This window comes from Pleurodeles waltl, chromosome 7 (genome assembly GCF_031143425.1).
Source record: "Pleurodeles waltl isolate 20211129_DDA chromosome 7, aPleWal1.hap1.20221129, whole genome shotgun sequence".
Lineage (NCBI taxonomy): Eukaryota > Metazoa > Chordata > Amphibia > Caudata > Salamandridae > Pleurodeles > Pleurodeles waltl.
In genome coordinates this window covers 348,004,780-348,026,647 of record NC_090446.1, presented here as the reverse complement: position 1 = coordinate 348,026,647, position 21,868 = coordinate 348,004,780, and the positions used below count along the sequence as shown (strand labels likewise).

General features: G+C 44.2%; 1 protein-coding gene across 1 annotated transcript; it reads left to right on the top strand.

Moving 5' to 3' along the window:
* Positions 1–17,809: 17,809 nt before the first annotated feature.
* Positions 17,810–21,288, top strand: MAFB (MAF bZIP transcription factor B). Its single transcript, XM_069243786.1, has one exon. The coding sequence runs from the start codon at positions 18,149–18,151 to the stop codon at positions 19,136–19,138; it is 990 nt and encodes a 329-aa protein (XP_069099887.1). The 5' UTR covers positions 17,810–18,148; the 3' UTR covers positions 19,139–21,288.
* Positions 21,289–21,868: the final 580 nt, after the last annotated feature.

The window sequence follows — 21,868 nt, the reverse complement described above, 5'->3', positions numbered from 1 at the left end:
AAGGATTAGACTGCAATCACCTTTTAAGGGAAGAAGACATTGACTTCCACATTATAGACACTATCTAGTTCATTAAGGCTATATAGATATTATTCAAATAGATTATATGGACATTATTATATTATTTAGTTTTGAGATTTTTTTCATTTTTATTATGTCATTTGATAAGCTGCCTTTTTGGGGAGTGGCTTGTTATTTAGGGGAACATATTTGATTGGTGATTCTTGTCCTTGCTCTGCATCAACTATCTGGGTTTCTTTTCTTTTCTTTTTTAATTGCATGATTGAATGGTGTGAGTGTTTATTTTATCTCTTGTGATTTTTTTCCCCCAGGTGATATGTATATATATATATATATACCTCTACAGATCAAACTGTGTATTTATATAATTACATTTTGAAATAAATTATCTATATCAGTATTAAGGTCATTTGTGATTGTAGTGTGTTGGCTTAGTTTGTCTTGTCTTTCATACTTTTTGTTTTTTCTACTTGTTTTCTTTTTCTTTTTTGGTTTTCTTATTTTTGTTTTCCTTTCTTTTTCGTTTTCATTCATTGGTTATCATTGTGATTCCTTATGTTAGGAACTTTTCTCTGAAGTAGTATTATGTTTCAGTATTTTCACGCCAGATAAGTGACCATGTGAAGTGACTATGTCAACATGGTCTTCACATAGTCAAAATATTGGCTTATTCCTGTCACTTGCAATTGTTTCACCCACGCATGTGGAGTACCTTTTTTATTGTTAGAAGTGTGGGAACAGTGGATAGTAGGACCTTTGCCATTTGTATGAAGTTCTGGAGCATTCTGTAACAGAAAAAGGAATAATGGTGCTTTTTTACCCCTAATTTGACATTTGCAGTAGATTCTGGGTAATCAAAAATGCTGGGATTCATAGAAGCTGGGTCGCTGTCATTTCTCCTTTGTCTCTAATTGTCAGAAATGTCTAGAGATGGCCAGTGCTGTTTAGAGACATTAATTAGTTTATACAGTATTAGAAATGGTATGATCTTATACTGCAATATAGTCCTAAGTTTAATATCTGTTATCAAATTAACGGTGCACCATAAACAGTGAATCTGCCTGACCTTCATGATCAAGGTCATAGGTCAGGAAAACTCACACATGTTTGGTATGTCTGGACTCTGGGCATTCAGGGCAACATTCCCCTTGTTAGCAGCCCAGGGTTTATGTTTGTCCATTTGAAAAATGCAACATAATATGGAGCAAATTTGTTAATTAAATGAAAATATCTTCACATTTGTCATTACATCTTCAGGCTGCAACAAGATATTGACATGGACTTTGCAACAATAAATACACTAATACCTATACTTGAATGGGCGAAAAACGTATAGGACCGACCGCCATCCACGAACCGGGGGCAGTCATGAGGCCGCCAGGTTCGTAATGAGGCCCATAGTGTTTATGGGTGCACAAAGAGATCATACAGGTGCATGTGCCTGAGAAATAATATGACAAAAGCTCAGCAACATAAATTGTTTTACTATGATTGCAGTGGAGAAGTTAAGAGGGATTGAGTTTAAATATTGGGCCATGATTGCTACCTTCTTGTTACAACAAAATGCTAGCAAAATGGCAAGGGTAGGATCACATCAAATTGAGTTAACAGAAAAATGTAAAAGAGGCTAGATCTTTCAAGTTAACCTATTAACCTATTAAAGAAGCGTCAAGGCCTAAAATTAGACACCTCTGCACTGAGAATGGTATCACTAAGTCAGGATCATCAATGTGGCAAAGACGTCATAAAACTAAATTTGAGTCCACTGAAGCAGGAACCAGTAACCTTAATGAAAATGCTCCCATTTCCTTTTGTAAACAGCTGAAAAAGCTAATATGATATACCACCATATCATCACAGAACTTGGAAAATTCATAAGACTGGAAATGTATGACATTTCTTAGTCTAGGGGAGGAACTATAGAAGAAGAGATTGAGAAAATGTTACACACAGACATGAGGCTCAATTTAGGGACTGTCCTTGTTTGTCTTTCATCGGAGCAGTTTCCCTGTCCGTATTCTCCCACAAGTACTTTTGAGGCCCTGGCTGGGGCGGGACTATGTCCCCTAGCCTTCCACTGCTCAGAGAGGGCCCAGGCAACAGCTGACATGCTCTAAAGCGCCTCCCACAGCGCAGGTTCCTTCACTCAAGCGGTTTTCCTACCCTCATTCCACCACAAGTACTTTTGGGGCCTTGACCGGGTGGAACTACATCCACCAGCCTTCTCCTGCTCAAGGAGGGGCTAGGCAGCAGCTGATGTGTTCTAAAGCACTGCATCAGACCCACAGCATGGGTTCCTTCATCGAAACGGTTTCCCTGCCCTCATACCCCCACAAGTACTTTTGAGTCCCTAGCTGGAGTGGGACTACATCCCCCAGCCTTCCCCTGCTCAACGAGGGTCCAGGCAGTAGCTGGCATGCTTTAAATCATTGGCTCAGACCTGCAGAGTGGGTTCCTTCATCAGAGTGGTTTCCTTGCCCACATTCTGCCACCGGTGCTTTTGAGGGCAAGGCTGGGGTGAGACTACTTTCCTCCATCCTTCCCCTACTCAAGGAGGGGCCAGGCAGCAGCTGATGTGTTCTAAAGGGCTGTATCAAACCTGCAGGGTGCCCCTAGGCAAGAACGGGCCCGTCTGCAGCCAGACGAGGCTGGGCCCACCTTCTTGTTTTTTTGTTTCAAGCCTCTAGACCAGCACTGTCTTAAGATAAGCCAGTTACTACAACCACTAACCACTGCCTTTACATTCCAAATAGGAAAAAAAATTCTACTCAAAAACCTGAGGACATGGGGGTGGGTAACACCACCCCCACCCTCAATCACCTCTTATTTGTCATCAGCTATGGGAGTAATCTCCTCAGAACTTGAGATAGTAGAAAGCTGCATAGATGCAGTACAGAAACATATTGAACTAACAACTTTCCTGGACTCTCTGTTCTCCCACAGATGGTTACATCATTTAAGTCAACAGCTGACGCCCCAAAAGCAGCATTAAACTTTGATCTAGTAAGTTCTGTAGTGCCCGCTGCTTTTCCTAACCCCTGTATTACTCATGACACTCTCAAAAATTCTTCTATTACTTCAATACACAATTCCTCTACCCCAACTGGGAAAGCTTTGCTGGTCAAGCGGAAAAGACGCAATGAAACTGTGCACAAAGATCTTGTAGGTGTGAAAAAGCCACACACAGAGCCTGATGCACTCGCCCATAAAAATGTAAGTGAATCTACATCTGGAGCGAGCAGATCTTAGATCCTTATTACAGAACGTATGTAAGCCTTTTTTGATAACCTGGAGACCATTTTCAAGGACATCCTGTGAGACATTCTTATGCAAATTAAGTCTTTGGGGGAAAGAGTGCAAGCACTTATAGATAATTTTAAGATCAATCAAAATATTGTTCAAAGTAGACTGCAATCTCAGCCTTTAGCCCAGCCTGGCCCAAATTCATATACCTCAAGTCAGCCCCCTTCTGTGCCTTCTACCTTGAATTCTACAAATATGGGTCAGCCAATTATTCAATTTCCACACTTCGCGGCCAGTCACCCACAGCTCTCTAAACCACTTGAAGTGGCTGAAGGCCCTGGCATCCGCAACAAATCCAACGAACTTAATCCCAAGAGCCATGTGGTTGTAAGTAGGAAATGTGAGGACCCTTTACAACTTCCTCCTGAATGCACACCATCTGTAGTCATTTTAGAGGTCGTTCCCCTCATACCCAAGAATGTACACGAGGACTGACAAGGTTTAAAAAAAAGTTGCCCATTGGTGTAAAGTGAACTCAAGCTGACCAGTAAACCTTGCTGACGATTTCATCATGATCAGGAGAGTAGGCTGGCTAAGTTACACCCCAAAGTTCTAAAGGGTCGATAGTGTTGATATAAACTTTAGAAACCCCCGTTTGGTAAGCCAATTACTACACAGATTGGATCATTGCGCTAACGATAGAGGCAAGATTCGTGCACTGTGACTGGGGGTTTTCTTCCCCCCTGTACCTTCACCTTCAATGGCTCACCATTCTTCTGCTCCAGGCTTCAACCCAATTACTCAGCCTCCTTCTTACTTTGCCCAGGATAATATATTTGCAATTTTAGCAAATATGTCAGATGTTGAGTGATCCCTTGGCCAGCCTTTCTACCAGCACAGGTCCAGAGGCTTACAAGGGAGACATCTCAAGTAACTGCAAAATTGGGAGACGATGTTGGTCCAGATTGTCTCAAATTTCTGTCATGGCACACTGCAGGTATCAGTAAAAAGCTGAACAATATAGACTGGTTAGGTTTAATCAAAGAGAGCGATGTCACCATCTTTTTCAGGCAGACCAAAGGGGAGCTTAGAGGGTCTTATGTCTTTAAGAATAGTAACCTGAAATTCGAAAAGCTCTTGTGCACCCCTTGTTTCCAAATCTTGTGCCTGACATTACCTGGGCTTGATTAATTCAACTATTTTTGCAACCACCCCACAGATTTGAGTAACGATATAGGCCAATTTATAGTGGACTTTTGCTTGAAGTATCCAGATGCAGGGGGAACAGTTTATGGATAGGCGAATTTAACATCACCACTTGTCCTTTTAGAGATGACAGAGAATGTGGTATATACGACGGGCAAGAGGAAAACTTAAAACACTTTATTGCTACCCCATACTGGGTTGCACTGAATCAGAGTATAATGGAACACAATCAAATGAAACAAAATCTACTTTTTAACTTAGACTTTGTTAAAGAATGTGTTTTTATTTCCACCAACTTTTATTGACAGAGGCAAAGATTCTACTAATTTTATCATGTTTTCACCACGCATTGTGCTACACATACAAGAATCATACATTCTGCCATCAAATATTAGTGATCATAATCCATTATGCCCCCTTGATAAATCACAAAACCACAGCTTTCCCCGAGACGTTCAGTTTTCAAAAAAATAATGGTATCTGGCTAAAATGGGGAAAAGTAGATTAGGAAAACTTTCTTGAAAATGTAATTGCACCAAAGCGAGATGAAGTCATGATCTGCATATCCGAGGAGGCACAAGCTGAGGTTGTGTTGGATAGTTTTGAGGGCGTCTGCAGCTTTGCTTTTAGGCTGTTTGTCATAATGCTTAAACTTAAGAACCCCCCCCCCCTTACAAATGGTTCAACTTTGCATGCACTGCTGCCCTCACACCGTTAAAAGAGACAACAAAAGTGTCCCCCTGTAATATTGAGGACAAACGACAATGCAGATCTACATTCAAAACCCTCTTAGAAAAAAAGAAACAGGAGGTAAGAAGCCATGCCTGAGACGATCTTCAAGTCCCTGCTACATTGAAGGATTCCAGGGCGTTCTGGGAAGCAATAAACAGGACATACTTCACAGACAATAATCAGCCCAGAATTGAAAGTCACATTCCCGCTGAGAACTGGGTCAGTCACTTTTCAATTTTTTTTGGCAAGGACTCACCAAAAAAAGGCCGCTGTAGAGACACTGTCCCTTTTTTATTTCTCTTTTATACAAAATGCCCTTGAGTCATTGCTGGAAGCAAAAGGTAAGTACCTCCCTGGAGTCGGAAACCAACCAGTACCTGTTTTACTTTACGCAAAAGAAGAGGTTTTGATTGACTGTACTGCCATTGGCCTGCAGCTGCTCCTTGATATTTGTTGTGATTTTATGGGGGAGTTAAATTTGAAAATAAATCATCATCAATCAGACATAATGATTTGTGGCCCCAAAAAAGACCCGCTCACACCCACACCACATAGATGGAATCCCCATTACCAAAGTACAGCGTTTCAATTATCTTGGTGTTATACTGTCAGATCATTTTAATTCAGATAAAAGTTTAACCCAGAGAGCCAGAAAATGTAATGGGACCATTGCGGGACTGTTTATGTTTTCTAAGAGACTGGGACAAAAGCATATCAAAGAACTAATCACTCTGTATCAATGCAAATGCCTTTCCTTGGAGTCTTATGGGGCTACTGTCTGGGGTTATACCCCCCCCCCCCCCCACAGGGTAGAGTTAAAAAAAAAAAAAAAAAAATGTCTTTGCAGTCTTTTAGCGATTCCTAAGAGTACAGCCAGTTCAATTGCCCATCTGAAACTTGAACTACCCTACTTGGAGGATTTGGTCCAGTTTGCCTGTTATTAACTTGGCTTAAGAGTTGGCATTAACAGTATTCTACATTCTTACGATCGGTCATTGAAGACTGCCTTTGACATGACCGAGTGGCTGCTATCTCATGGCTCCCTATGTTGAAAGGACTTTTTCTGATATTGGTTTGTCAACCCTCTCTGAGTCGCCAAGTGACCACCAGTCTTTCTAGCCTGTGCTTTAGGGTTTTTATATATGTGAATGTCTATAATAATGGGTAATTGACGTTTTACCTTATTATGGCTTTTTAACCAAAAAAAAAGCTTTCTAACTGTCTGAGAAAATGTTACGTTTGAGAGTTATTGTTCCAAACCAAAAGGAACTGTCTTATTGTATTAGTTCCAAAATCTGATTGAAGCATTCAATTTAGTATCGATTTTAGGCCAGTCAATATCACAGAAAAAATATAACACAAAAATGAGTTTTTTAAGGAAATTTGAATTAGGTGTGAGGATCCCTTAACATTAACTTCAAAATGCTTTCTCCAAAAGTGTGGCTGAGCCCGTCCTGAAGTACTAGACTTTCTGGGGGAGGACTTGATGATGAAGCTACAGGATTTATGTGTGAGAGGCCCTTAAAAAGAGATTAGATCTGTCTTAGGGTAGAGGGGCCTGTTGTTTAGCTGCCTTATAGGCCACCTCTTAGTTAGAATGTTAAAGGCAGATGCCTATTAACACATGATTTGTCCCACTGAAAATTGCTCAGTGTCTGGCGGACATTCTACATACAGACTCTAGACGTTATGGCTTGCAGAGTTCTGTTACAACCTCAGGAAAGTGAAATAATTCGGATTGCTACTGATTATTGTTATTTGAGAGTTGGCTTGTTGAAAAGTGCAATTTTAAACAGCAGGTTATCATAGTGAAGGTTAAAGCTGCCAAACTGACTACAGTTTTTAAAATTGTATATTTGAAGTTACCCAGTCCGACCATTTAAACCTTAATGCAGGTGGTCAAAATACATTTCTGCCATCGCTAAGTGATAGTTTTAGAGGCATTAATTCACACAGTAGATAAAGAAAAGACTTAGCTCAACGTAAACCTTTTTTCTTTGTGTTCCACCTCCCCCAGTTAAATTTGATTAGAAATCTTGTGTTTTTCGCCTATCCCAGCCATAAGAGCACTGTTCCTAAACTCGTATTGTTGTTATCTTCATACTGCAGAGTCTAATACTTTGAAAGGGTTAACATGAAAGGAAGTGCGCTGAATTAATTCCGAATACATCAGTCCTTGAGGTCAGAGCACACTGGGAAGAAGGGAGCCAGTATGGCACAGTACAGGAGACTATGGGGTGTGGCTAAAGATATTTAAGTTGTTGTTTGTTTCGATAAGATCTATTTTAAACAAAATACAGTGATTATTGACTTTATATATATACATATATGTGAGTTTAGATCACCAATTAAACTATGTAACGGTGTATTTGCAACAGAAAACTTAACATAAATTCGTTAAGATTCGATTCCTTCTGATCCCGCTGACAGTAATTGAGGGAGCTTAGGATCATACAATGGATGATATGAAAACTTGTAGTTTGGGTGGTTATGTTAAGGAATTGCTCTCTATTGTTAGTCTTTGTCCCTAGGTGCATGTTGCAAGGAATAGATGTTGAAGTAAATTCTAGATAAACTGTCAAGTTAGAACTTGGCTCGGGAGCAGCTAGCAGAAGATTTGGGGTTACTGTAATATTTGTATTAATTAATATTTTTTGTACTCATTGACAATACATGTTTACCAATGCGTATCACACAGGATGTATGGCAGCACCAAAAAAAGAAACTTTGTGACACACATTTCCCTTTTTGCTGCATTGTTGCTGCGCGTTATTTTATTGACTGTTATTTCTTTTGTCATGGTTCTATCTTGTGATTAACGGTTACTAGAAGTAAAGTCGTTAATAATCCCAGAGTGTTTCTTTCTGGGCCGGGCTACATGGAGACTATGAAAGAGGGGGGAAGGGCCAATGAGCTCTCAGCTTTAATATGAGCAGGCTAAGTTAATAAAACATGTAGTAACTAACACGTACATCTTTCTTGAAAATGCTGCACACGTAGCAATAGGGAAGGGGAGGATTGTTCGAAAAACACAAGCTGTTAATTGCAAGTGAAAATTATATTGAAATTCAGCATGTTTTTCCTGTTTTGTTTTGCACATCCATGGCAGTTTTTTGAAGAATAATTTCACCAGTGAGCAGGGATTGGCTTGACAACGTTGAACATCGCTCAAGACAATTTCTTACCAGCCTGGGAAAGGCAGTAGGTTTTTTTATGCTGTTAGAAACATGCATATTTATCGGTTTACCAGAGCACTTCATGTCCTCGGGTACACCAATTTCCAGTCCTAGTCCTAATTCACTTTAATTACCAAATGCATTCTGGGAGTTGTAGTTTAGGTTCTGTGGCAGCTTTGGTCGTAGACCATAAGCGATGTTTTATGGGATGTTAAATCATGTTGAATGTCACTTTGCCTCAGAAAGCAATATTTAAAAAACTGGCTCGAAACCACTATGAACTTCATGCATCACAGAAGAAGAATATTGCACTTCATAAAGGCATTCCATCGTATCTTTGCCCAATGGCCTGGGAAACTAAAAATAATGTGTATACTTTCAGAAACATCTCTAAACTTTTGGAACTTGTTCAGATGATCAGCAAACATACATCAAAAGGGACTATTTGAAGAGCGATATGTGTTCATTCATTTTGCTTTGACGTTTATAAGACAAATTGCTTTTGGGTAGTAGCACCATGGGACAGGCCATATCATAAGCACCTTGGTAAAGGTGGCACTGATGTAACAATGTAATATGTACGGACTTCCCGGAGATGATGGGGGTTACATTGCTGTCTTCTCCTCTGTTGAACCTATGATATCTGGAGAGCTGAGTACTCCTGCATTACCTCTCTCTTCTTTAATTGCATGGCCCCTGACCCACCATAGGAGACTGTGTAGAGAACCTGCCCTGTAGTTTGTCCCTGTCGCTCCATTTGTGAAAAAGGCCTACATGCAGCCTTGAATAGTGCTGCACTGGCGTACAGCTGGTAAGATCCTGCACTTGTGCACTCTTTGCTGGGGTATACCCTAGGTGTGGGTAGCCTGCATGCTTTCTGGGTCAACCCTTCAGCATAGGAGGTGCGGCCTCTCTACTGTCCACTACAACCCTGTCTCCCTGTGCACTGTCTCCTCTCAGTTGGGAGAGAATGGGAGAGTGCAGTGCGCAAGTGGGTAAGTACATGGCTTCCTGAGTGTCTCTCATGACCAACTCAGGGGCTGTGCAATTGGGAAAGGGGGCAAACACTACTGGTAGCTGGTGGTCAGTGCAAGAAAGAGGCACTGTGATGTAAAGGAAACTAGTGACTTCAATTTAGGCAAGACTGTCAACTCCAAAAACTACTGGGACCGTTAAAGAGTGTGTGAAAAAAGCTGATTTAATAAAGCAAGTGTGCATCACAGCCAATAAACCCTTGGCACTTAGTTGTACATGCTGAATAAATACCTCACCATACATCAGTGTAACCAGTGCCATCTATATTCCACACACCCCAGAGAACCACCGAAAACTACAGTATACATTCCTCAACTGCATGGCAATTCACACGCGCCTGCATTTTTTATTTTATTCAGATTGGTAATGATCTTAACCAGGTGTCTTTACCTTTTTGTGTAAAGAGAGCTATTTCAGCTCAAGGAAAATCATCATTACCTACTAACAAATGTTTATACTGTACAATAGTGACTACACCACACCTGTTAGCAATTCATTAGTAGTCACCCCAAAATGTAAGATCCGTTCCCAGAAGAAATGTCAAGAAAAGCATTATCAATATGCAGTGTCACCACATGACTATTGAAATAACACCAAAAGCGGCATGTGCCCTCTGACACAAAGGACATACTCACAGCAAAAAGTCTTGCCAACTCAGCTTGAATTACTATTCAGCTGTCAGCTTTAAATATGTCTTGGAAATACAACCATTTGGTCTTCATCAACATAGCAGTTGCTGAAAATATTTTTTTTTCTAGCAAACAACTCTTCCATTTTGGGACAACAAACTGTCTAAGGAAACATAATTTTCAAATACCCTTTTTCATTTTTAGCAAATATGTGGTCTCCAGACGTCAGTTTGTCATAGTCATCAATTGCTCACAAGCACCAATGCTTCATATGGCAGATACGGATTCAAGTGTACACGTTTTACGATCACGTGTCATGAATAATGCTCACAGTTGTATCAGAGGCACCACTCTGCAAAGCCTGAACATCATTGCAGTCACCAAACGCAGTCATTGCCAGCATTATGCCAGTGGCGACCACCATTGTGTCAGGGGTGTCCAAAATTAGGTCAGTCATGCTCACAATATATCAATGATGGCTGCCAGTATATACAACAAGACCAAGAATGCCCAAAATATGTCAAGGATTGTAACTATTATGTAAGGAACTCTAATATATCAGGAACAGACGCAGTTGTGTGTGACACTCTTCTTTCAGGGCCATTTGGTCGCATGGGTAGTGCAACTGACATAGTGGAGTCTACATCTCAAACCAATGAGAGTGGATACATATGTTCATGTTTCAAACCTCGGAGGCCAACACAGTGTGTTATATCTTCAAACGAGGGCATTCCGTTGGTATGACTGGCTGATTTCTATATGTCTTGAGATTAGTAAGCCCTCTTAATGATGAACAAGGCTGAGCTTCAGTTTGGAGAGCTATTTTTAGGTTATTGGCAAGCTACCAGCAGCTCCTGAGCTACCATTTGGTGACCCATGGTATACACCTCTTAATGATTCACTCTGGGTTGCTACTTTAAGGATGTTGGTGAGCTACTAGTATCTTTTAAGCTATCGGCTGGAGTCCCATTTTATAAACCCTCTTAATGATGCACTGTAATGTGCTTCACATTGGAGAGCTACCTTAAGGCTTTTAGTAAGCTACCAGTAGCTCTCGAGCTACTAGTCAGAGACCCATGATCTAAATGTTCAACTTCATGCCAAAGGAAATGTAATCTGTTCCTGCCTGCCACTTCTCACCACCACCCCCCAAGCATACACACAAAAAAACTTGTAAGTTAATTTGTTCACCCCAAAATGTAATCAAGCTCTTTCTGGTACTAAAGCATCCTGAAAACCCAGCTACGACTGCACCTATCTGTGATAGTTGAGCAGTACCCCAACACAATACCCCTCTGTTACGCCCCTGTTTCATCCTGGCATTTAGCACTCTTCCCCACACCAACATTACCCTTCAACCGCGTTAAAACATGGGAGGAGGAGGACGGGTCTCATCTGCCCTACCTCGGTTTGCAGCCTCTGTGTCACCTTCTGGATAAAGAGGATCTTCACCCACTGCATTTCAGCCCTACCACTTAAGACTATGCCCTCGCACCGTGTTGGACCAATTAACGTCCAAGCAGTTCCCTAGATTATACCACCTATCTAAACAGCCGGGGGGTGGGGGCGGGGAGGTAACATCTCCAGGGTCGGCTACCCGTCCATTTTTAGTAGGAATCCGCTAAGAAGTCAGGTGCACGTTTGATAAGAAGAAAGGGGAAAGCCTTTTTATGGGTGTACAGTTTTCCCACGTTTTAAAATTTCTATAAAACAATTTGCATCAGATGCTGCCATTCGTCTTTCTCTGATTGTTGAATGAGATGCTCTGCAATGTCCACAATTTTTCAGGTGTAAATGTGAAGCGACTTACTGGGTAATAAGTATGATTTTAAAGTATATCTTTCCCGATAGAATCCATTGCCAGTCATGACTCTAAACATGTATTTTGAAGCGAACGGCTGTTCTTTACTGGTACCTTTAGTTCAGACAGCACAAATGTCTTTTTTATTATTTTAGATGTCATTGGCTGGAGTAATTGTCTCGAGTAACGCCCAAGACGACTGTTTTCTGGTGCGTTTATCCGTTGTAGCGTGTGATGTTAGACTGTGCACACACTGAATGGCGCCCTCTCTGGCTGGATTGGGCATTTTCGTAAAATATATTTTGCGTCGGTGCGCGCCCTTTCCTTTCTTTATGACTTCACCAGGCAGCATGTCGCGGAACTTGTCTCTCTCTTCCAGAGGATGGCATCTGTGGCATCGCATATGCCGCTGTATCTCTGCCACCACGAGACGGGCGAGCTGTTGGTTTTACATTACGATATAAAGCCCACAATTATTCACAAGTGCGCAGCAGGTGCCTGGATAGCCCGCGCTTTATGCGAGTCCAATATACGTATATTTCGCCTGTTTTTAGACATCATTCCCTTGAATCCGTGACTCGTTTGATTGGAACAGCCTGTAGTCAGTACGTGATAACATTTCCAGCGAGATAACTTCGAAGAAGGATGTGTCCGGCCTTTCACATTAGTAGTAGGGGGAATATTCGGAATAGCTCTTGCCTGCAACCTCGCAAAACTTCCGGTGTCGCGGCTGTTTGTGCGGGAGGGCGTCGTGTGAGGGGGACAGCGTCTGTGGTAAAGCACGTGCGGACTACAGAGCTAGATACAAGGGGACAGCGTTTACGGGAAATCATGTGAGGAGAACAGCGCTAGAACAAGGGATAGCTTTATTGGAAAAGCACGTGAGGAGGGCAGAGCTAGAACAAGAGGACAGTGGTCGTGGGAAGGCACCTGGGGAGGACAGAGCTAGAACAAGGGGACAGTGGTCGTGGGAAGGCATGTGAGGAGGACAGAGCTAGACAAGAGGACAGTGGTCGTGGGAAGGCACGTGAGGAGGACAGAGCTAGAACAAGGGAGAACACTTACGGAAAGGCACATGAAGAGGACAGTGCTAGAACAAGGGACAGCGCTTACTGGAAGGCACCTGAAGAGGACAGAGCTAGAACAAGGGGACAGCGGTCATGGAAAAGTACGCGAGTAGGACAGAGGTAGAACAGGGCGACAGCGCGTGAGGATGACAGAGCTAAAACAAGGGACAGTGCTTACTGGAAGGCACGCGAGAAGGGCAGAGCTACAACAGGGGGGGAAACACTTATGGGAAATCACACGTAGAGAGGGCTAGTACATGGGACAACACTTACGAAAACACATGTGAGGAAGACAGACCTAGTCCAGGGGACCAAACTCGTTGGAATGCACGTGAGGAGGACAGAGCTACTTCAGGGGATAGCACTTTTGGAAACCCACGTGTGGAGGGTAGGGCTAGAACAAGGGGACATCACTTTCAGGCATGCACGTGCGGAGGCAGAGCAAGTACAGGGGCAGCACTTATGAGAATGCACGTGAGAATACACTGCTGGTACGTGGACGGCACGTGTGGAAATCACGCGACATCTATACTCTTATTGAGGGGACAGCACTCATTGGAAAAGCACGTACGCAAGGGGGCTTGCACGGGGAGAAGCACTTGCTTAAAGGACATCACTTATATAGTGCCAGCACTTGCGAGGAAAGACAGCGTGCTGCTTTTAGGTGTGTGTGGCGGGGGGGGGGGTAGACTGGTAATAGAAAGTATTCCTTGCGACGAGGGGCATCTTCTGAAAGGCTCGGCACTTGCGTGGGGTGACAGCACTTTCGCAGGGTGACGAAGCACTTATCCGAAGGAGTATGCCTCTTGAGCACGGGAAAGAAGTGCCTGGAGGAGGGCCTCGCAAAACTCGGCGGCAGCAGTGTGGGAGACGGCGCTGGTATAGGGGGCAGCAGCCCTGAGCCGTAGCTGCATAGAGGGCAGTCCTCACGGCCTGGGAGAGGGTGGTGGCGCTTGCTCCTCCGGGGGCCTCCTGGAAGCTGCACACGGCGGTACACAGGGCCTCAGTCTTTTTTGTCTTTAAGCGCCAGTTTCCCATCGCGCTTAGCAGAGGAGAATCGCGTCTCTGGTCTCAGCCTGGTTCTCCGGGCCGGGTCTGGACACCAACACCCGCTGTCCCACGAGGTACCAGTCTGCAGATACACGCGAGACACGCGCCCAGTCCCCGGGCAGACGCGCAGTCGTCACAGCAGCTTAAATGATGGATTTACGGTTTGACAAGCAGCGCAGTTTTCTTTGGGGTAAAAAAATGCACATTGATTAGCACTCTATTCTGAACCCATTAGTCAGGAATTCATTAGGTTTACAAAAAAAACCTTACCACAGGCCTTGGATGCTAAAACTAATCATTGCGTGTATCTACCAAACATACGGGAATGTTGGTGGTTTGAGTGTTTGTGTATAAACGCGGACCCCTGGCTTCCACGGCCATCTGAGTGCATCTCTTCTGAGCATTCATTTATCAGCAGTAACCGCTGCAGCGAAGTAGTAATGTGTAAATTCACATAGTGATGTTTCACGATAGGATATCCCATTGTGAAGAAAGCATTAGACATTCACTTTTCACGGCGTAATTTAGCGGTTCGTATCCGGATCCCTTATGGTATGTGAAGAAACGTAATGACAGAGCCCTAGAAGTGTGAGTACGCATGTTAAGTTATTGATTCTAAACTCTCGACGAATAAATATTTACTGGAATGGATTTGAAGCAATCTCTCATTTAAACAAACTACAGAATTTCGCTTAGTACATACCTTTAAAAAACACATCACCATTGATTGTTTTCTTGCCGGATTTCTTCGTGGATCTTGCGAAGATGTCTTCATTATTTCGAATTTGTTTTTATATTTTAAGACAGATTAAGAGACGCTGAGATGCACATACTCATTGCCAGTAGCCACTGTGCTAACCAAAGTTTGAAAAGGGGAAATGCTTTATTGCTGCAGCATTTTGTTTGAGCTGCAAAAAAAATTGCAGAAGATTGACATTTTTCTCCTTAGTGCTTGTATACTAAAATCGTGGGCTGCTTTGCCCATTGGGGGTAAAGAGCCTAGATAAACGCTTTCTTTCTGTTGCTGTGTTTCTAATAGATGATTAACAAGAGCCATGTTGCTTGCATAGGCATAATACAGTAATGTGGCTTCGCTGGGTTTTGGAGATAAAAGTTGCACCACCCCTCCAAGCTAATGCACTCTTTCCCAAATGCTTTGAGCGCCTTGCTTTGTCTCCTATCCCGCACTTCATCCTTTCTGAAAATGCGTGTATTTATTCCGGAACGTTTGTTTCTTCCTTTTAGTAGCAACTGTATCTTAATTCACAGTTATTTTTTAACCTGCATGATCGCGAGTCGCCTTGAATATGTACCCGAGTAATATTGAATTTTTATTTTTTTTCACCGCCTCCTTCATCAGTGATACACGTTTTGTTACTAATTGAGTCAGAACTTGGTGCAAGTCTTTTCTTTTGAGATGAAATCATAGCGTACGCTACTTTGGTATTACAGAATTATCTTTGGAAGAGAGGCTAAATAGACGAGGAGCTGAACGCATGTTGCCGTCCGAGTGAAGTATGTGTGCTATTCCGTCGTGGCTCTAGTCGCTGAATGTATCCTTTAAGAGATTGTCTGGTGCGTTTTAAATTACGATTTGTGCATTGTTTTGTTTTGTAAGAGTGTCATCATTGTGTAGCCCGTGCCTTTTCATTTAGGTTAGTTGTCGATGTGGTAGCACAGCATACTGTGTGCCAGATGCGAATTTTGGTGTAAACATGTATTTAAACCTGATCTTTTTCTTGTAGGTTCTGCATTTTATAATGCATATCACTTCTCTTAGTTATTGCAAACTGCCAAAATACATTGTTATGTTTAAATATGTACTTTAGTATTGATGGCATTTTATAGCTTACAGTTTTGAACTGATGTGTAAAATGGAGTTCTTTATTTTGTGATCATGAGTGTGAGCTGAGTGTCGCAGTTGTCACCTGGTGTGTTTAGAAATGCACGGCGGCGGCGTTGGTGATCAATCTCCCAGAGGGGTAAAGTGGCCGGCGACAGAGTGCTCGTACATTGGAGAGGCGGCTTTGTGCCCGGCTTTGCAGCGCTGCGACTGGCAACCTTCGGAGACCTGAGTTCAAAATTTCAAGAGCACCTTTCACTCCCGTCATGTACGTGACGTGCCACATGTTTATCATTCGTCGTGCGCGTTATATTAGTGCACTGGGCTCACGCCGCTGCAGCTTCTACCCGGCTCAGTAAACTTGCTTTCTGAAATTCATGTCTAACTCGGATATGTTTAGGACTTTGCAGACGTGAGGTTTTACCAAATCACCTCGTCTTGTTCCTGTGTAAGGGGAAATTCTTCTGCGCATCTCTAATCGGCTGTAAATGTAGATCTTTCTGTGCGGTCAAGGATCCACAAAGAAGCCGTTCTTAACGGGTTTTAAGTACATGTATTCCCCTTGTTTGTTTGTCTTAGTTGCGTTTTTATAGTGCCTGGCAGCTTCGTTAATATACGGTATTCTCGTTTACTCTTCAGAAATTACTACAAGGTGGCTCCCGTGCCATGTGCGAAACATCTTTGCTTTTTGCTCAGATCCGAGGCGTTGGTACTCTGGCAGCAGCGGTTTCTATTTCACATACTTCATGGCGGGGCTCTGGGCGGGAGCGTTGCTCGTGCTTTAACCAACAGTGCTGCTGATTTCTAAATTCAAAAGAAACGTAATGTCTGTTTGCAGGGCAGGGTAACAGATTCTGCCCCGAGGCGGCCTTTTCTTGGACACAAATGCTTCTCCACCAGTTTTGCGCAAACTGTTCTCCATTTTCACCTTATGTTTTACCTCGATTGGCCACTTGAGGGCACACTTTAGATCTGTTTGAGAGCAAAAGGGAGAAAAGTCGTAGAGAATAATCGCTACAAAATGTTCAAACATAAAAAAAACCCACTATCCGGTTACTGGTTAAGAAAAATAATTCTACTCGCAGCTTTTCTTTCTGTGCAGCTGGCCCGGGACGAATCCGGCAGACCCTTTCTACGCTGAATCACTGACTTTCAAACCGTCTTCAACATAGTGTCTTGAATTTTGCTGCCACATTGATATACCGTTCCAGGATAACAGCTGCTTACTCTAATTACTTGAGGCGGCCGGTGAATAAAATCAGCGGGCATTAGTAGGAATGGCCGTGGAACACAAAACGCAGGTTGTAGTAAACATGTAATAGAAGGGCTTTTGCTGCGTCCCAAAGGTGGGCGGATTGTATCTGTGATTCTTAAACTTCTGTCAGTGAGCATGTCTTTGGGTGAAGAAGCTATGTTTGAAGTGGCACTATTTGAAGCTTTCGAAGTTATTTTGGGCTTTTTCATTGAACCTGCGCCCCATGGCATGAGCTTCTGCGGTGGAGTTTGCCCGCCACAGCTACCGGGTGAAATCAAAGTTAGAAATCAAATTAGAGCTCCCGCCTGCGCGTTGATGTAGGAGTGCGATCCCTCCCACTTTACTGTACAGCTAGGGTGGATGGCGTAGGATTTCACTAGGAACTTCGATGCGCAGGCATGTGTATGCACCTGGACCCGGCCGTGAAATCCCACGATTTTCGGGGCGGTAATGTTGTGTGGATTACACTGGGAACCGCTGCTAACGCCGCCCTGCGGATGTGTTTAGTTCAGCCAAGCTGTGTGAGTAGAAGGCTCTCAGGTCGGCGCAGTGGCTGTGGCGCTTAGCTCCGCCGGGGTTGCCTAGTCTTGGTCTCCAGCTGCTGGTCAGCTGACTGCTGTCAGATCCCGCTCCGCCCTGCCTCCCCCAGCCTTGGCGTGCTATGCTAATAGGCGGCTCGACTCCGCTGCCATTGGAGTGCAGTGATTGAAACCAGCCCCTTTGTGCTGTGACATCAGAAGGGGATAAAACGGGCCCGGGCACCTCGGAGAGCGCAGAAGCACACGAGAGCAGCCTGGATGCCTGCACCGAGGGGAGGGAACCAGGGCTGCTCTGCTTAGAAAGTTATACATAGCTGTACATTGCTGTAGGACCCCCATCCCGGCCCTCCCGCTCGAGTTGTGCGGTGAGCGCTCACTCCCGCATCGTGGGGCTGCAGGCAGGGAGGCAGCAAAGCCTTGCATCGCAGCCGGTCTCCAGTGCTGCCACCGGGGCTGTCCCGCACCCCAGCCGGAGAAGAACTTTTCGTCTGCTAAGAGGCGCGTCCACCTCTACCCTGGAGTGACCGGGGGGACGGCGCCTCTGAACAGGGATGGCCGGAGAGCTGCCCATCGGCACCGATTTACCCACCAGCCCCCTGGCAATGGAGTACGTGAACGACTTTGACCTAATGAAGTTCGATGTGAAGAAGGAGCCCTTGGGACGGCCCGGAGAGCGGCCAGTGCGGCACTGCAACCGGCTGCAGCCCACGGGGGGCTCGGTGTCCTCCACGCCCATCAGCACGCCCTGCAGCTCCGTCCCCTCGTCGCCCAGCTTCAGCCCGTCGGAGCAGAAGACGCACCTGGAAGACCTGTACTGGATGGCCAACAGTTACCAGCAGATGAACTCCGAGGCGCTCAACCTCACGCCCGAGGACGCGGTGGAGGCACTTATTGCACCGCACCAGGTGGGCCCGCAGCAGCAACTTCAGGGCTTCGACGCCTTCCGGCCCCACCACCACCCGCACCACCAGCCACAGCATCACCACCCGCAGCAGCAGCAGCAGCCGCCGCACCACCACCCGCACCACCAGTACCAAGGGGTAAGCCACGAGGACCTCTCGGGCAACGGGCACCCACTGCACCATCACCACCACCACCACCAGCACCACCAGCAGGGGTCGCCCTCGCCCTCGGGCTCCTCCACCTCCTCGCAGCAGCTGCAGAACTCGCACCCCTCCTCGGGCAACGTGGAGGACCGCTTCTCGGACGACCAGCTGGTGTCCATGTCGGTGCGAGAGCTGAACCGGCACTTGCGGGGCTTCACCAAGGACGAGGTGATCCGCCTGAAGCAGAAGCGGCGCACGCTGAAGAACCGCGGCTACGCGCAGTCGTGCCGCTTCAAGCGGGTGCAGCAGAAGCACCACCTGGAGAGCGAGAAGACGCAGCTCATCCAGCAGGTGGAGCAGCTCAAGCAGGAGGTGTCACGCCTGGCCCGGGAGCGGGACGCCTACAAGATCAAGTGCGAGAAGCTGGCCGGCCCCGGCTTCAGGGAGGCGGGCTCCACCAGCGACACCCCCTCCTCGCCCGAGTACTTCATGTGACTCGCACGGCACTGAACCTCTTGCAGACAGCCTGCGCCAGGCAGCAGGGCCTGGACACACCGGGGCCGCAGACTGCCCCTATCCCAGCCCTGCCAACCCTCCCGAGGCCCCGGACTGCGCAGCACCCACCGCCAGAGCCCACTCTCAGTCCACCTGCCTGCGCCTCGAGGACACGTGCAAAAGACACGGCCATGGCAGCTTCCTATCTTTTTAGATGTGCATACCTACAGTCTTAATTCGGGGTGGGGGTGGGAGTGACCCTTCCCAAAATGACATCCGGGTCTGTGGATTTTCACCGGAAAAGTATCTTTTCTACTAGATGTAGCTGTGAAAAGTAGATGGGGGTTTGGGAGGGGGAGGGCGAGGCAAGTGAGCGCTACTTCTCATATGTACAGGGAAAGGGGAAATTAAGGATTGAGAAAAGACTCTGAAACTCGGGTTATAGGTCACTTGCTCTGCTGGGACAGTCAAAGACTAAAGAGGGAGACCATAATGCACCAGCGCCCTATGACACCACTGCCTTCCCGGATTCTAAAGAGGGGACTTTTCGGCGGCATCTCCTGCACAGGGAAAGGGGGCGCGCGAGAGAGAAACCGGACAGTGTATGCAGACTTGTCAGATATTGACAGATCGGACATGACATCTCATCGGTTTTATTGCCTGCTTGATTATATAGAAAAATACGAAAACCTGCATTAAAAATATTAATCCTGCATGCTGGACATGTATGGTAATAATTTCTATTTTGTACCATTTTTCTCGTCTAAAAACTTTAGCATGTTGTCGATCATCGATCATATTGTTTTTCATTTGGTAAGATGTCCTCTCAATATAAATTGTACTGCTTGAGCAGTTGTTTTCTGTTATGGTTGTTAGCTTGTAAATATTTGCCACATCCAAACGTAGAGAAACATTTCAGCAGGCTGGTATACGTTTTCTTAAAGAAATGGAATAAACTTAATGGGCATTTTGCATTGCATTCAGAAAACGACTTTGTATATGGTGTGCACTTTTAAGTTGTAGTTATTGTTTTCATTTTGGTATTTGTTTCTAGAGGGAGTGGTGAAAGGAGCTCATGATTGGCATACAAGCAAATCTTGGGGATCCGTGCTAAAGATATATATGTTGCCATTATATGGTCTGAAGACTGGCTGCACATTTTAATTACATAGTAACTTGTTACTTCTGCTGCATTTCTCACATTGAGTGTATCAGTCCTATTTTGCAGTTATGCCTATAAAGTGGTACACTGTGCACTCGGGAAGTACTTTACCAATTACCACCTTCCATTGAAAAGTGGTCTCGAGCTGGCAAATTTCCCTTTAGAAGGTCATTGCTTGTAGTTTAGGTAAATGGCTTACTCTAATTATTTACAACCAAGGTACTGGCTTGAAAGTTGCCAATGTATAGAGGGTAATTACCTGTTTATTCACTTCTGAAAACATCCACAACCCAGCTTATATTTCATATTGAGATGGAGCTAACTATTTGCATACTAAACATTTGCCCAGTTTGAAAAGGTTACTGGCTGTATTTTTGAAAGTTTTATGTATTCGAAAATGTAGCATTCACATTTGTCCCTATCGGGTTTTCACCTGAAAACGCCAATCGTTAATTTATATAATATTTTTAGAATTTGCTCCTTTACTCCCTATTTTTACCCTCCTCTATTTTATTTTAGTTGCAGCAGTCTTGAGTGTTTGAGTGCTTCAATACCATTTTCTGCTGGACAGTGAAAGGATTGATTGCACTAACAAAAACCAAAATGAAAACCCCTTTTTTAATTTTCTTTTAGAATTCTGGCTCTGCTGGCCAGATGCATTTTACGTTTTTATCGGTCTTTAAATTAAACAGTGATAACAAGATTGTATGAACAGCATGGTGCTTGCAGTTTTAAATATTGTGGAAATCAGTCATGCATCAGAAACAATCTTTGTTTTTTACTGATTCAACTGTGTTGAAATCAAACCTGCAGCAGCAGAAGTTGTTTTTATTTCATGTAAAAGTTCTGAAGGGATCAATTTCAAATCCTGCTTATGATATGAAAATATTAAAACCTGGTCTATCGTAGTTTTATTCAGACTGGTTTCTGTTTTTGTTATTAAAGTTGTTTCCTATTTTGCTTATTAAAATCATTGAAATGATACTCATTTCTGAGAAATGTCTTCCATAATGTCTGCTTTTAGTGAGTTGCTTTTCTACCTGTTTCAAATTACTTTCCAGAGGTGGGGGCAATAAGTAGGACATGTACAAAAAGTAAAGTATCTGCAAACTAAAAGAGCCATGCATAGGCATATATCAAGACAATAAATGTGAATCAGTGGGTCTGAACGTGCATGCGGTCAGGACTGCACAGGCCCACTGCGCTCTTCTGCCAAACCAACTTCTGAAAACATACATTGCCTTGTACTTAAGCTTTCATTAGTCTATGGTGTCGGAGGCAGAATAAGTTTCAAGAGCTCAAATGTTTAGCAAGTAAAGGGTCAGATTCTGTCCAAGAAATGAAACCGGAACTCCACGCAGCATGCAAATATATACCAGCACTTGAGGTTCTAAATGTTGCAGCTACAAATTAATTGTGCATTTGGAAGTCTTAGTCTGCAGGGAATTAAAAACAAAAAACTCAGTTATATAGAGTGCCACTTTTCTCAGTAGAATATCTTACATTTTGAAAGCTGGTCTTTTTTTCACAAATATGTTTACACTTTGCAATGGTGACTTGCAGAGCAA

Coding starts and splice junctions, on each gene's coding strand:
- MAFB (XM_069243786.1), top strand. CDS start 18,149: ATGGCCGGAGAGCTGCCCATCGGCACCGATTTACCCACCAGCCCCCTG.